Source organism: Cyanistes caeruleus, chromosome 1 (genome assembly GCF_971803275.1).
Source record: "Cyanistes caeruleus chromosome 1, bCyaCae1.hap1.1, whole genome shotgun sequence".
Taxonomy (NCBI): Eukaryota; Metazoa; Chordata; class Aves; order Passeriformes; family Paridae; genus Cyanistes; species Cyanistes caeruleus.
Genome location: NC_141701.1, coordinates 1,298,896 through 1,314,502, shown reverse-complemented (window position 1 = coordinate 1,314,502; position 15,607 = coordinate 1,298,896). Strand labels below are relative to the sequence as shown.

The window sequence follows — 15,607 nt, the reverse complement described above, 5'->3', positions numbered from 1 at the left end:
GGGTAAATGTAAAAAAAATTTGGGAATTTTATAGGGAAAAAACACCCAAAAATTGGGATAAATGTAAAAAAAATCTGGGAATTTTATTGGGAAAAACACCCAAAAATTGGGATAAATGTAAAAAAATCTGGGAATTTTATTGGGAAAAAAACCACAAAAATTGGGATAAATATAAAAAAACTTTGGGAATTTTATCGGGAAAAAAAAACCCAAAAATTGGGATAAATGTAAAAAAATCTGGGAATTTTATTGGGAAAAAACCCCCCAAAATTGGGATAAATATAAAAAAAATTTGGGAATTTTATCGGGAAAATCCCCCCCAAAAATCGGGGAAAATGTAAAAAAAATTTGGGAATTTTATCGGGAAAAAAGACCCAAAAAATCGGGATAAATGTAAAAAAATCTGGGAATTTTATTGGGAAAAAACACCCAAAAAATCGGGGTAAATGTAAAAAAAATTTGGGAATTTTATTGGGAAAAAAACCCAAAAATTGGGATAAATATAAAAAAAATTTGGGAATTTTATGGGAAAAAACCCCAAAAATTGGGATAAATGTAAAAAAATCTGGGAATTTTATGGGAAAAAACCCCAAAAATTGGGATAAATGTAAAAAAATCTGGGAATTTTATGGGAAAAAACCCCAAAAATTGGGATAAATATAAAAAAAATTTGGGAATTTTATTGGGAAAAAAACCCCAAAAAATCAGGATAAATGTAAAAAAAATCTGGGAATTTTATTGGGAAAAAAAACCCCAAAAATTGGGATAAATATAAAAAATACGGTAATTTTATTGGAAAAATCGGTATAAATATATAAAATCTGGGAATTTTATTGGAAAAATTGGGTTAAATATAAAAAATCTGGGAATTTTATGGGGAAAATTGGGATAAATATAAAAATCCGGGAATTTTACTGGAAAAACCCCAAGAAAATTGGGATAAATATAAAAAATCCAGGAATTTTATGGGAAAAATCCCCCAAAAATTGGGATAAATATAAAAAATCCGGGAATTTTACTGGAAAAACCCCAAGGAAATCAGGATAAATATAAAATATCCAGGAATTTTATGGGAAAAATCGGGATAAAAATATAAAAATCCGGGAATTTTATGGGAAAAATCCCCCCAAAATCAGGATAAATATAAAAAAATCTGGGAATTTTACTGGAAAAACCCCAAGAAAATCAGGATAAATAAAAAATATCCGGGACTTTTATTGGAAAAATCGGGATAAATATAAAAAATCTGGGAATTTTATAAGAAAAATCCCCCAAAAATCAGGATAAATATAAAAAATCTGGGAATTTCATGGGAAAAATCACTGAAAATTGGGATAAATATAAAAAAATCTGGGAATTTTATTGGAAAAATCCCCAAAAATTGGGATAAATATATAAAGCCCTGGAATTTTATGGGAAAAATCAGGATAAATATCAAAAATCCGGGAATTTTATGTGAAAAATCAGGATAAATATAAAAAATCTGGGAATTTTATGGGAAAAGCCCCAGAAAATCGGGATAAATATCAAAAAATCTGGGAATTTTATGGGAAAAATCCCCGAAAATTGGGATAAATATAAAAAAATCTGGGAATTTTATTGGAAAAATCCCCAAAAATTGGGATAAATATAAAAAATCCGGGAATTTTATTGGAAAAATCCCCAAAAATCAGGATAAATATAAAACATCTGGGAATTTTATTGGAAAAATCCCCAAAAATCAGGATAAATATAAAAAATCTGGGAATTTTATGGGAAAAATCCCCCAAAAATCAGGATAAATATAAAAAATCTGGGAATTTTATTGGAAAAATCAGGATAAATATAAAAAATCTGGGAATTTTATGGGAAAAATCCCCCAAAAATCAGGATAAATATAAAAAATCCGGGAATTTTATTGGAAAAATCAGGATAAATATAAAAAATCTGGGAATTTTATGGGAAAATCCCCCAAAAAATCAGGACAAATATCAAAAATCCGTGAATTTTATGGGAAAAATCGGGATAAATATCAAAAATCTGGGAATTTTATTGGGAAAAGCCCCCAAAAATTGGGATAAATATCAAAAATCTGGGAATTTCATGGGAAAAATCCCCGAAAATTGGGATAAATATAAAAAAATCTGGGAATTTTATTGGAAAAATCCCCAAAAATCAGGATAAATATAAAAAATCTGGGAATTTTATGGGAAAAATCCCCCAAAAATCAGGATAAATATAAAAAATCCGGGAATTTTATGGGAAAAATCGGGATAAATATAAAAAATCTGGCAATTTTCTGGGAAAAGCCCCAGAAAATCAGGATAAATATCAAAAATCTGGGAATTTTATGGGAAAAGCCCCGGAAATTCGGGATAAATATAAAAAAATCCGGGAATTTTACTGGAAAAACCCCAAGAAAGTCAGGATAAATAAAAAATATCCAGGAATTTTATTGGAAAAATCGGGATAAATATAAAAAATCTGGGAATTTTATTGGAAAAATCGGGATAAATATAAAAAATCTGGGAATTTTATAAGAAAAATCCCCCAAAAATCAGGATAAATATAAAAAAATCTGGGAATTTCATGGGAAAAATCACTGAAAATTGGGATAAATATAAAAAATCTGGGAATTTTATTGGAAAAATCCCCAAAAATTGGGATAAATATATAAAGTCCTGGAATTTTATGGGAAAAATTGGGATAAATATCAAAAATCTGGGAATTTTATTGGGAAAAGCCCCCAAAAATCAGGATAAATATAAAAAATCTGGGAATTTTATTGGAAAAATCCCCAAAAATTGGGATAAATATAAAAAATCCGAGAATTTTATTGGAAAAATCCCCAAAAATCAGGATAAATATAAAAAATCCAGGAATTTTCTGGGAAAAATCCCCCAAAAATCGGGATAAATATAAAAAATCTGGGAATTTTATGGGTAAAATCCCCTAAAAATCAGGATAAATATAAAAAATCTGGGAATTTCATGGGAAAAATCACTGAAAATTGGGATAAATATAAAAAAATCTGGGAATTTTATTGGAAAAATCCCCAAAAATCGGGATAAATATAAAAAATCTGGGAATTTTATGGGAAAAATTGGGATAAATATAAAAAATCTGGGAATTTTATGGGAAAAATCCCCCAAAAATCAGGATAAATATAAAAAGTCCTGGAATTTTATGGGAAAAATCGGGATAAATATCAAAAATCTGGGAATTTTATTGGGAAAAGCCCCCAAAAATCAGGATAAATATCAAAAATCTGGGAATTTCATGGGAAAAATCCCCAAAAATTGGGATAAATATAAAAAAATCTGGGAATTTTATTGGAAAAATCCCAAAAAATCAGGATAAATATAAAAAATCCGGGACTTTTATTGGAAAAATCGGGATAAATATATAAAAATCCAGGAATTTTATGGGAAAATCACCCAAAAAATCAGGATAAATATAAAAAATCTGGGAATTTTATGGGAAAAGCCCCAAAAATTGGGATAAATATAAAAAAATCTGGGAATTTTACTGGAAAAACCCCAAGAAAATCAGGATAAAGATAAAAAATCTGGGAATTTTCTGGGAAAAGCCCCAGAAAATCAGGATAAATAGAAAAAATCCAGGAATTTTATGGGAAAAATCCCCCAAAAATCAGGATAAATATCAAAAATCTGGGAATTTGATTGAAAAAATCCCTGAAAATTGGGATAAATATAAAAAAATCCGGGAATTTTACTGGAAAAACCCCCAGAAAATTGGGATAAATATCAAAAATCTGGGAATTTTCTGGGAAAAATCCCCAAAAAATCAGGACAAATATCAAAAATCTGGGAATTTTCTGGGAAAAATCCCCCAAAAATCAGGATAAATATAAAAAATCTGGGAATTTTCTGGGAAAAGCCCCAGAATATTGGGATAAATATAAAAAACCTGGGAATTTTCTGGGAAAAGGCCCGAAATCCGGGATAAATGGGGCTGAACTCACGTTGACGCGGAGATGGCGCAGGAAGAATCGCAGGAGGGAATTGCTGAGGGCGACGGCGCCTTCCCGCTCCGGAGCCCGCGGGGATCGGATCCAGGGCCCTAAATGCTGGGAATGAGCGAAAATCTGGGAATTCTGAGGGAAATCTGGGAATTCTGAGGGAAATCTGGGAATTCTGAGGGAAATCTGGGAATTCTGAGGGGAAATCTGGGAATTCTGGGGGAAATCTGGGGAAATCTGGGAATTCTGAGGGGAAATCTGGGAATTCTGAGGGGAATTCTGGGAATTCTGAGGGAAATCTGGGAATTCTGGGGGAAATCTGGGAATTCTGTGGGGAAATCTGGGAATTCTGAGGGAAATCTGGGAATTCTGAGGGGAAATCTGGGAATTCTGAGGGAAATCTGGGAATTCTGAGGGAAATCTGGGAATTCTGAGGGAAATCTGGGGAAATCTGGGAATTCTGGGGGGAAATCTGGGAATTCTGAGGGGAAATCTGGGAATTCTGAGGGGAAATCTGGGAATTCTGAGGGGAAATCTGGGGAAATCTGGGAATTCTGAGGGGAAATCTGGGAATTCTGAGGGGAATCTGGGAATTCTGAGTGAAATCTGGGAATTCTGGGGGAAATCTGGGAATTCTGAGGGGAAATCTGGGAATTCTGAGGGAAATCTGGGAATTGTGGGGGGAAATCTGGGAATTCTGGGGGGAAATCTGGGAATTCTGAGGGGAAATCTGGGGAAATCTGGGAATTCTGGGGGGAAATCTGGGAATTCTGAGGGAAATCTGGGAATTCTGAGGGGAAATCTGGGAATTCTGGGGAAATCTGGGAATTCTGGGGGAAATCTGGGATTTCTGAGGGAAATCTGGGAATTCTGAGGGGAAATCTGGGAATTCTGAGGGGAATCTGGGAATTCTGAGGGGAATTCTGAGGGGAAATCTGAGGGGAATTCTGGGAATTCTGAGGGGAAATCTGGGAATTCTGGGGGAAATCTGGGAATTGGGAGGGGAAATCTGGGAATTCTGAGGGGAAATCTGGGAATTCTGGGGGAAATCTGGGAATTCTGAGGGGAAATCTGGGAATTCTGGGGAAATCTGGGGAAATCTGGGAATTCTGGGGAAATCTGGGAATTCTGAGGGAAATCTGGGAATTCTGGGGGAAATCTGGGAATTCTGAAGGGAAATCTGGGAATTCTGAGGGAAATCTGGGAATTCTGGGGGAAATCTGGGAATTCTGCGGGAAATCTGGGGAATTCTGGGAATTCTGGGGGGAAATCTGGGAATTCTGAGGGAAATCTGGGAATTCTGAGGGGAATTCTGGGAATTCTGAGGGGAAATCTGGGAATTCTGGGGGAAATCTGGGAATTCTGAGGGGAATCTGGGAATTCTGAGGGGAATCTGGGAATTCTGAGGGAAATCTGGGAATTGTGGGGGAAATCTGGGAATTCTGGGGGAAATCTGGGAATTCTGAGGGAAATCTGGGAATTCTGAGGGGAAATCTGGGAATTCTGAGGGAAATCTGGGAATTCTGAGGGAAATCTGGGGAAATCTGGGAATTCTGGGGGGAAATCTGGGAATTCTGAGGGAAATCTGGGAATTCTGAGGGGAAATCTGGGAATTCTGAGGGAAATCTGGGAATTCTGAGGGGAAATCTGGGAATTCTGAGAGGAAATCTGGGGAAATCTGGGAATTCTGAGAGGAAATCTGGGGAAATCTGGGAATTCTGAGGGGAAATCTGGGAATTCTGAGGGAATTCTGGGAATTCTGAGGGAAATCTGGGAATTCTGAGGGAAATCTGAGGGGAAATCTGGGAATTCTGAGGGGAAATCTGGGAATTCTGGGGGAAATCTGGGAATTCTGAGGGGAAATCTGGGAATTCTGGGGGAAATCTGGGAATTCTGAGGGGAATCTGGGAATTCTGAGGGAAATCTGGGAATTCTGAGGGGAAAACTGTGGAATTTTGCAAGGAAAAAATCCTGGAATTCTGGAGGGGAAAATCTGGGAATTGTGGAGGGGAAAAGGTTGGGATTGGGCGGTGAAAAATTCCCGGAATTCCCACTCCCAGAATTCCCAGAATTCCCAGTTCCAAATTTCCAATTCTTTGGAATTTGCCCATTCCCTGAATTCCAAGAATTTCCATCTCATTCCCATTCCCATTCCCAGAATTCTCAAAATTCTCAGACTTTCCTCTCAGCCAGACCCCAAAAAATTCCCAAAATTCCCCAAAAAATTCCCAAAAAATTCCCCCAAAATCCCCCAAATTCCCAAGAAATTAAAAAAAAACCCCAAAAAATCCCCCCAAAATTCCCAAAAATTCACCAAAAATTCCCCGAAATTCCTGAAATTCAAAAAAAATTTTAAAAATCCCCCCAAAATTCTCAAGAAATTCCAAAAAAATCCCCCCAAAAATCCCAAAAAATTCCGAAGAAATTCCCCCAAAATTCCCAAAAAATCCCCAAAAAATCCCCTCAAAATCCCCAAAAATTCCCAAAACATCCCCCAAAAATTCCCAAAAAATCCCCAAGAAATTCCAAAAAAATCCCCCCCCAAAATTCCCAAAAATTCCCAAACAATCCCCAAGAAATTCCCAAAAAATTTCCAAGAAATGTCAAAAAAATCCCCCCAAAATCCCAAAAAATTCCCAAAACATTCCCCCAAAATTCAAAAAAATTCCCAAAAAATCCCCCAAAAATTCCCAAGAAATTTCAAAAAAATCCCCCCAAAATTAAAAAAAATCCCCCCAAACTCCCCAAAAATTCCCAAAAAATCCCCAAGAAATTCCCAAAAAATTTCCAAGAAATGTCAAAAAAATCCCCCCAAAATCCCAAAAAATTCCCAAAAAATCCCCAGGAAATTCCAAAAAAACCCCCCAAAAATTTAAAAAAAATCCCCCCAAAATCCAAAAAAATTCCCAAAAAGTCCCCAAGAAATTCCCAAAAATTTCCCCCCAAATCCCAAAAAATTCCAAAAAAATCCTCCAAAAAACTCCCAAAAAATCCCTAAAAATTCCCAAAATTCCCAGAACTCCCCCAAATTCCCCCCAAAATTCCCAGAATTCCCGGAATTCCCGGGAAACTCACGGCAAAGATCTCCTGGAGTCCGTGGGGGTTCAGGCGCCTCCGGAGGAGCTCCTGGAGCAGCTCCAAGAGGGATCCCAGCGCTTCCCGCAGCAAATCCTGGGAAAAAAACCCCGGAATTCCGGCCAATCCCAAAAAAAAACCCGGGAATTTTGGAGTTTTCCGGAATTTTGGGGGGAAATTCTGGAGTTTTGGAGGGAAATTCTGGATTTTTTGGGTGAAATTCCCCGATTTTTGAGTTGAAATTCCCAATTTTTTCACCCATCTCCCCCAGAATTCCCAATTTTCCCCCAAAATTCCCAATTTTCCCCCAGAATTCCCAGTTTTTCCCCCACAATTCCAGATTTTCTTCCGTGAATTCCCATTTTTCCCCCCCTACAATTCCAAATTTTCCCCAAAATTCCTGATTTTCCCCCCTGAAGTCCCAATTTCCTCCCAGATTTCCCAAATTTTCCCCCAGAATACCCAATTTTTCCACCAATTTCCGCCACAATTCCCAATTTTTCTGCCGATTTCCCCCAGAATTCCCAATTTTCCCCCAGAATTCCCAATTTTTCCCCAACAAGTCCCAATTTCCCCCCCAGAATTCCCGATTTCCCCCCAGAATTCCCATTTTTTTCCCAAATTCCCAGATTTTCCGCCCACAATTCCCAATTTTCCCCGCAGAATTCCCAATTTTTTTGCTGATTATCCCCAGAATTCCCAATTTCCCCCCCAGAATTCCCAATTTCCCCTCAGAATTCCCGATTTCCCCCCAGAATTCCCATTTTTTTCCCAAATTCCCAGATTTTCCGCCCACAATTCCCATTTTTCCCCAGAATTCCCAATTTTTTTGCTGATTATCCCCAGAATTCCCAATTTCCCCCCAGAATTCCCAATTTCCCCCCAGAATTCCCATTCCCCCCCCAGAATTCCCAATTTTCCCCCCAGAATTCCAATTTTCCCCTCCAGAATTCCCAAATTTCCCCCCCAGAATTCCCAATTTCCCCCCAGAATTCCCAATTTCCCGCCCAAAATTCCTGATTTTCCCCCCAGAATTCCCAATTTCCCCCCAGAATTCCCAATTTTCCCCCCAGAATTCCCAATTTCCCCCAGAATTCCCGATTTTCCCCCCAGAATTCCCGATTTTTCCCCCAGAATTCCTGAATTTTCCCCCCAAATTCCCAACTTTTCTGCGAATTTCCCCCAGAATTCCCAATTTTCCCCCCAGAATTACCAATTTCCTCACAGAATTCCCAAATTTTCCCCCCAGAATTCCCAAATTTTCCCCCCAGAATTCCCATTTCCCCCCCAGAATTCCCAATTTCCCCCCAGAATTCCCATTTTCCCCCCCAGAATTCCCGATTTTTCCCCCCAGAATTCCCAAATTTCCCCCCCAGAATTCCCATTTCCCCCCCAGAATTCCCAATTTCCCCCCCAGAATTCCCGATTTCCCCCCCATAATTCCCATTTCCCCCCCCAGAATTCCCGATTTTCCCCCAGAATTCCCGATTTTCCCGGATTCCCACCGGCTCTCCGGGCTGTTCCCGGATTTTGGGCCATTCCAGCCCCAGGACGCTGCCCAAGGCCGAGTCCAGCAGCTCCGAGCGCTCGGAATCGCCCAGGGGAGGCTCCAGCGCCCTGAAATCCCGGGATAAGGAAAAAGCCGGGAATGGGAATGGGCGGGAATGGGAATGGGCGGGAATGGGAATTGGGCGGGAATTGTTAGGAATTGCCAGGAATGGTCGGGAATGGCTGGGAATTGTTGGGAATTGTCAGGAATGGTCGGGAATGGTCGGGAATGGCTGGGAATGGTTGGGAATGGCTGGGAATTGTTGGGAATGGCTGGGAATGGTCGGGAATGGTTGGGAATTGTTGGGAATGGTCGGGAATGGGGAATGGGAATGGTCGGGAATTGTTGGGAATGGTCGGGAATTGTTGGGAATTTTTGGGAATTGTTTGGAATGGTTGGGAATGGTCGGGAATTGTTGGGAATTTTTGGGAATGGTCGGGAATGGCTGGGAATGGTTGGGAATGGTTGGGAATGGTCGGGAATGGTTGGGAATGGTTGGGAATGGTTGGGAATGGGAATGGTCGGGAATGGCTGGGAATGGTTGGGAATGGTTGGGAATGGTTGGGAATGGTTGGGAATGGTTGGGAATGGTTGGGAACAGTCGGGAATGGTTGGGAATGGTCGGGAATGGTCAGGAATTGTTGGGAATTCTCGGGAATTCTCGGGAATGGTTGGGAATGGTCGGGAATGGCTGGGAATGGTCGGGAATGGTCGGGAATGGTCGGGACTTGCTGGGAATGGTTGGGAATGGTTGGGAATGGTCAGGAATTGTTGGGAATTTTTGGGAATGGTCGGGAATGGTCGGGAATGGGGAATGGGAATGGCTGGGAATGGTTGGGAATGGTCGGGAATTGTTGAGAATTGTTGGGAATTGTCGGGAATTGTCGGGAATGGTTGGGAATGGTCGGGAATGGCTGGGAATTGTTGGGAATAGGGAATGGGAATTGTTGGGAATTGTTGGGAATTGTCGGGAATGGTTGGGAATGGTTGGGAATGGTCGGGAATGGTTGGGAATGGCTGGGAATGGTCGGGAATGGTTGGGAATGGCTGGGAATGGTCGGGAATGGTTGGGAATGGTCGGGAATTGTTGGGAATTTTTGGGAATTGTTGGGAATGGTCGGGAATGGGGAATGGGAATGGTCAGGAATTGTTGGGAATTCTTTGTTGGGAAGGGATTTTTTTTTTATTTTTTTTTGGGAGGGGTTTGGGGAAAAGGTTGGGAAGGGGAATTTTGGGGTTTGGGGGAGGGAGAAAAGAGGGAAAAAAGGAGGGAAAAATAAGAGGAAAAAATTGGGGAAAATGAGAGGAAAAAGAAGGAAAAAACGAAGAAAATGAGAGAAAAAAATGGGAAAAAGGGGGAAAAGCTGGAGAAGTAAGAGGAAAAAATTGGGAAAAATTAGAGGAAAAAATTGGGAAAAACGAGAGGAAAAAAGAGGGGGAAAATGGGAAGAATTGGGAAAAAAAAGAGGAAAAAACCTGGGAAAAATAAGAGCAAAAAAATTAGAAAAAAGAGGAAAAAGCTGTAAAAAGTAAGAGGAAAAAATTGGGAAAAATGAGGGGAAAAATGAGAGAAAAAATGAGAAAAATGGGAAAAAATTGGGGAAAATGAGGGGGGAAAAGAGGGAAAAATGAGGGCGAAAAGTGGGAAAAAAACGGGGAAAAAATGGGGAAAAAATGGGGAAGAAAAGGGAAAAAGCTGGAAAAGTAAGAGGAAAAAATTGGGAAAAATTAGAGGAAAAAAGAGGGGAAAAATGAGAGGAAAAAAGAGGGAAAAATGAGGGGGGAAAGTGGAAAAAACCAGGAAAAATGAGGGGAAAAAATGGGGAAAAAAAAGGGGAAAAAGCTGGAAAAATAAGAGAAAAAAAATGGGGAAAATGAGAGGAAAAAGAGGGAAAAAACCCAGGAAAAATGAGAGGAAAAATGAGGGAAAAAACTGGAAAAAAGATGGAAAAATGAGAGGAAAAATGAGGGAAAAAGATGGAAAAATGATGGAAAAGTGAGAGAAAAAATGGGAAAATTGAGAGGGAAAAAAACTGGGAAAAAAAGTGGAAAAAGCTGGAAAAATAAGAGGAAAAATGGGGGAAAAAACTGGAAAAAAGATGGAAAAATGAGAGAAAAAAGGGAAAAAATGGGGAAAAAATGGGAAGAAAGAGAGGAAAAAATGAGGAAAATTAGAGAAAAAAAATGGGAAAAAGAAAGGGAAAAATCTGGAAAAGTAAGAGGAAAAAATTGGGAAAAATTAGAGGGAAAAAATCAGGAAAAATGAGAGGAAAAAATGGAAAAAAAGATGGAAAAATGAGAGAAAAAAGAGGAAAAAAATGGGAAAAAAATGGGAAGAAAGAGAGGAAAAAACAGGGAAAAATTGGGAAGAAAGAGGAAAAAAAACAGGAAAAATTGGGAAAAAGTGGAAAAAACCAGGAAAATTAGAGGAAAAAAATGGGGAAAAAAAGGGAAAAAGCTGGAAAAAATAAGAGGAAAAAATTGGGAAAAATTAGAGGGAAAAAATCAGGAAAAATGAGAGGAAAAATGAGGGGAAAAAATGGAAAAAAAATGGGAAAATGAAAGAAAAAATGGGGAAAATGGGGGAAAATGAGAGGAAAAAGAGGAAAAAAAATGGGAAAATGAGGGGGAAAAATGGGGGAAAAAAGGGAAAAAGCTGGAAAAATAAGAGGAAAAAATTGGGGAAAATGAGAGGAAAAAATTGGGGAAAATGAGAGGAAAAAATTGGGAAAAATAAGAGGAAAAAGAGGGAAGAAAGATGGAAAAATGAGAGAAAAAAGAGGGAAAAAATGGGAAAAAAATGGGAAGAAAGAGAGGAAAAAACTGGGAAAAATTGGGAAGAAAGAGGAAAAAAACCAGGAAAAATTGGGAAAAAGAGGAAAAAACCGGGAAAATTAGAGGAAAAAAATGGGGAAAAAAAGGGAAAAAGCTGGGAAAAAGTAAAGGGAAAAATGAGAGGGAAAAACCAGGAAAATCCGGGAAAAATTGGGAAAAAAAGAGGGAAGGAAAACACGGCTCGGGAATTGTGGGAATTTTGGGAATTCCGGGAATTGTGGGATACAGGAGGTGGGAGCAGGCGTCGAGCGCTCGCTGCCGGAGCCGCGTCCGGAGCGCGTCCGGAGGTTCCGCCTTCAGGAATTCCTGGGAAAAGGAAAAGAGCGGGAATGGGAACGGTCCGGAATGTTCCGGAATGGTCTGGAATGTTCTGGGATGTTCCCAGGGATCCCAGGTGGATGGAATGGGAACGGTCCGGAATGTTCCGGAATGGTCTGGGATGTTCTGGGATGTTCCGGGATGTTCCCAGGGATCCCAGGTGGAGCAGGAATGGGAATGTTCCGGAATGTTCCGGGATGTTCCCAGGGATCCCAGGTGGATGGAATGGGAATGTTCTGGAATGTTCCGGAATGTTCCGGGATGTTCCCAGGGATCCCAGGTGGGGCAGGAATGGGAATGTTCTGGAATGTTCCGGAATGTTCCGGGATGTTCCCAGGGATCCCCGGTGGGGCAGGAATGGGAATGTTCTGGGATGTTCCGGAATGTTCCCAGGGATCCCAGGTGGATGCAATGGGAATGTTCTGGAATGTTCCGGGATGTTCCCAGGGATCCCCGGTGGGGCAGGAATGGGAATGTTCCGGAATGTTCCGGGATGTTCCCAGGGATCCCAGGTGGGGCAGGAATGGGAATGTTCCGGAATGTTCCGGAATGTTCCGGGATGTTCCCAGGGATCCCAGGTGGGGCAGGAATGGGAATGTTCCGGAATGTTCTGGGATGTTCCGGAATGTTCCCAGGGATCCCCGGTGGGGCAGGAATGGGAATGTTCCGGGATGTTCCGGGATGTTCCGGGATGTTCTGGGATGTTCCCAGCGATCCCAGGTGGGGCAGGAATGGGAATGTTCCGGAATGTTCTGGGATGTTCCGGGATGTTCCCAGGGATCCCAGGTGGATACAATGGGAATGTTCCGGAATGTTCCGGAATGTTCCCAGGGATCCCAGGTGGGGCAGGAATGGGAATGTTCCGGAATGTTCCGGAATGTTCTGGGATGTTCCGGGATGTTCCCAGGGATCCCAGGTGGATACAATGGGAATGTTCCGGAATGTTCCGGGATGTTCCCAGGGATCCCAGGTGGGGCAGGAATGGGAATGTTCCGGAATGTTCCGGGATGTTCCCAGGGATCCCAGGTGGGGCAGGAATGGGAATGTTCCGGAATGTTCCGGGATGTTCCCAGGGATCCCTGGTGGATGGAATGGGAATGTTCCGGAATGTTCTGGAATGTTCCGGGATGTTCCCAGGGATCCCAGGTGGATGCAATGGGAATGTTCCGGAATGTTCCGGAATGTTCCGGGATGTTCCGGGATGTTCCCAGGGATCCCAGGTGGGGCAGGAATGGGAATGTTCCGGAATGTTCCGGGATGTTCCCAGGGATCCCAGGTGGGGCAGGAATGGGAATGTTCCGGAATGTTCCGGAATGTTCCGGGATGTTCCCAGGGATCCCAGGTGGATGCAATGGGAATGTTCCAGAATGTTCCGGGATGTTCCCAGGGATCCCAGCTGGGGCAGGAATTCCAAAGGATTTGGGTGGGAATTTTGGGATTCTTTGGATTTCCTGAATTCCCAGATTCTGTTCCTGTGGACATTCCCAGTTAATCCCAGTCCATCCCAGTTCCCTCCCCAGTTAATCCCAATCCATCCCAGTTCCCTCCCCAGTTAATCCCAGTCCATCCCAGTTCCCTCCCCAGTTAATCCCAATCCATCCCAGTTCCCTCCCCAGTTAATCCCAATCCATCCCAGTTCCCTCCCCAGTTAATCCCAATCCATCCCAGTTCCCTCCCCAGTTAATCCCAATCCATCCCAGTTCCCTCCCCAGTTAATCCCAATCCATCCCAGTTCCCTCCCCAGTTAATCCCAGTCCATCCCAGTTCCCTCCCCAGTTAATCCCAGTCCATCCCAGTTCTCTCCCAGTTCCCTCCCCAGTTAATCCCAGTCCATCCCAGTTCTCTCCCAGTTCCCATCCCAGTTATTCCCAGTCCATCCCAGTTCATCCAAGTTCCCATCCCAGTTAATCCCAGTTTATCCCAGTCCCTCCCAATCATCTCCCAGTCCATCCCAGTCCATCCCAGTCCATCCCAGTCCCTCCCAGTCCATCCCAGTCCCTCCCAGTCCATCCCAGTCCATCCCAGTCCATCCCAGTCCCTCCCAGTCCATCCCAGTCCATCCCAGTCCCTCCCAGTCCATCCCAGTCCCTCCCAGTCCATCCCAGTCCCTCCCAGTCCCCTCCCAGTCCCTCCCAGTCCATCCCAGTCCCTCCCAGTCCATCCCAGTCCCTCCCAGTCCCCTCCCAGTCCATCCCAGTCCCTCCCAGTCCCTCCCAGTCCCTCCCAGTCCATCCCAGTCCCTCCCAGTCCCCTCCCAGTCCCCTCCCAGTCCCTCCCAGTCCCTCCCAGTCCATCCCAGTCCATCCCAGTCCATCCCAGTCCATCCCAGTCCCTCCCAGTCCCCTCCCAGTCCCCTCCCAGTCCATCCCAGTTCCTCCCAGTCCCCTCCCAGTCCCCTCCCAGTCCATCCCAGTCCCTCCCAGTCCCATCCCAGTCCATCCCAGTTCCCTCCCAGTCTCACCACCAGCAGCGCCACCAGCTCGGCCTTGTGGGCGATGCTGACGGAGCCCCCGGGGCCCTTCCGGGGCTCATTCCCGAGGTCATTCCCGGAATTCCCGGAGTCATTCTCGAAATTCCCGAGGTCATTCCCGGAATTCCCGGAGCCATTCCCGAATTTCCCGCAATTCCCGGAATTCTGGGAGCTGCCTCTGGCCAGGGCTCGGCCGATCATGGAGATGCTGCGGGCGAGGCTCAACTTCAGCGTCGGATCCTGCGGGGAGGGAACGGATCAGCGGGAACGGATCCCGGGATCCGGGAATGGATCCTGAAATCTGGGAACGGATCCCGGGATCCGGGAATGGATCCCGGAATCTGGGAATGGATCCCGGGATCCGGGAATGGATCCTGAAATCTGGGAATGGATCCCGGAATCTGGGAACGGATCCTGAAATCCGGGAGTGGATCCTGAAATCCGGGAATGGATCCCGGAATCCGGGAATGGATCCCGGAATCTGGGAACGGATCCCGGAATCTGGGAATGGATCCCGGGATCCGGGAATGGATCCCGGAATCTGGGAATGGATCCCGGGATCCGGGAATGGATCCTGAAATCCGGGAATGGATCCCGGAATCCGGGAATGGATCCCGGAATCTGGGAACGGATCCTGAAATCCGGGAGTGGATCCCGAAATCCGGGAATGGATCCCGGAATCCGGGAATGGATCCCGGAATCTGGGAATGGATCCCGGGATCCGGGAATGGATCCCGGAATCTGGGAACGGATCCTGAAATCCGGGAGTGGATCCTGAAATCCGGGAATGGATCCCGGAATCCGGGAATGGATCCTGAAATCCGGGAGTGGATCCTGAAATCCGGGAATGGATCCCGGAATCTGGGAACGGATCCCGAAATCTGGGAATGGATCCCGGGATCCGGGAATGGATCCCGGAATCTGGGAGTGGATCCCAAAATCTGGCAGTGGATCCCGGAATCCGGGAATGGATCCTGAAATCTGGGAGTGGATCCGGAAATCCGGGAGTGGATCCTGAAATCCGGGAATGGATCCCAGTATCTGGGAATGGATCCTGAAATCCTGGAGTGGATCCTGAAATCCGGGAATGGATCCCGGAATCCGGGAATGGATCCTGAAATCTGGGAATGGATCCCGGAATCTGGGAATGGATCCTGAAATCCAGGAGTGGATCCCAGAATCTGGGAATGGATCCTGAAATCTGGGAGTGGATCCGGAAATCCGGGAATGGATCCCGGAATCCGGGAATGGATCCTGAAATCTGGGAATGGATCCCGGAATCTGGGAATGGATCCTGAAATCTGGGAGTGGATCCGGAAATCCGGGAGTGGATCCTGAAATCCGGGAATGGATCCCGGAATCTGGGAATGGATCCTGAAATCCAGGAGTGGATCCCGGA

General features: G+C 43.6%; 1 protein-coding gene across 5 annotated transcripts in view; it reads right to left on the bottom strand.

Annotated features, from left to right (window-relative positions):
- The window catches only part of MROH1 (maestro heat like repeat family member 1), a 143,780-nt gene that overhangs the window by 56,860 nt on the left and 71,313 nt on the right, over positions 1-15,607 (bottom strand). For all 5 annotated transcript variants that reach the window (XM_086875842.1, XM_086875857.1, XM_086875845.1 and 2 more), the window contains 5 exons: positions 14,200-14,448; positions 11,647-11,726; positions 8,542-8,653; positions 7,037-7,132; positions 3,965-4,069 (listed from right to left, as the gene is read on the bottom strand). In XM_086875842.1, the coding sequence (XP_086731968.1) occupies positions 3,965-4,069; positions 7,037-7,132; positions 8,542-8,653; positions 11,647-11,726; positions 14,200-14,448 (642 nt within the window). The remainder of the gene's footprint in view (positions 1-3,964; positions 4,070-7,036; positions 7,133-8,541; positions 8,654-11,646; positions 11,727-14,199; positions 14,449-15,607) is intronic.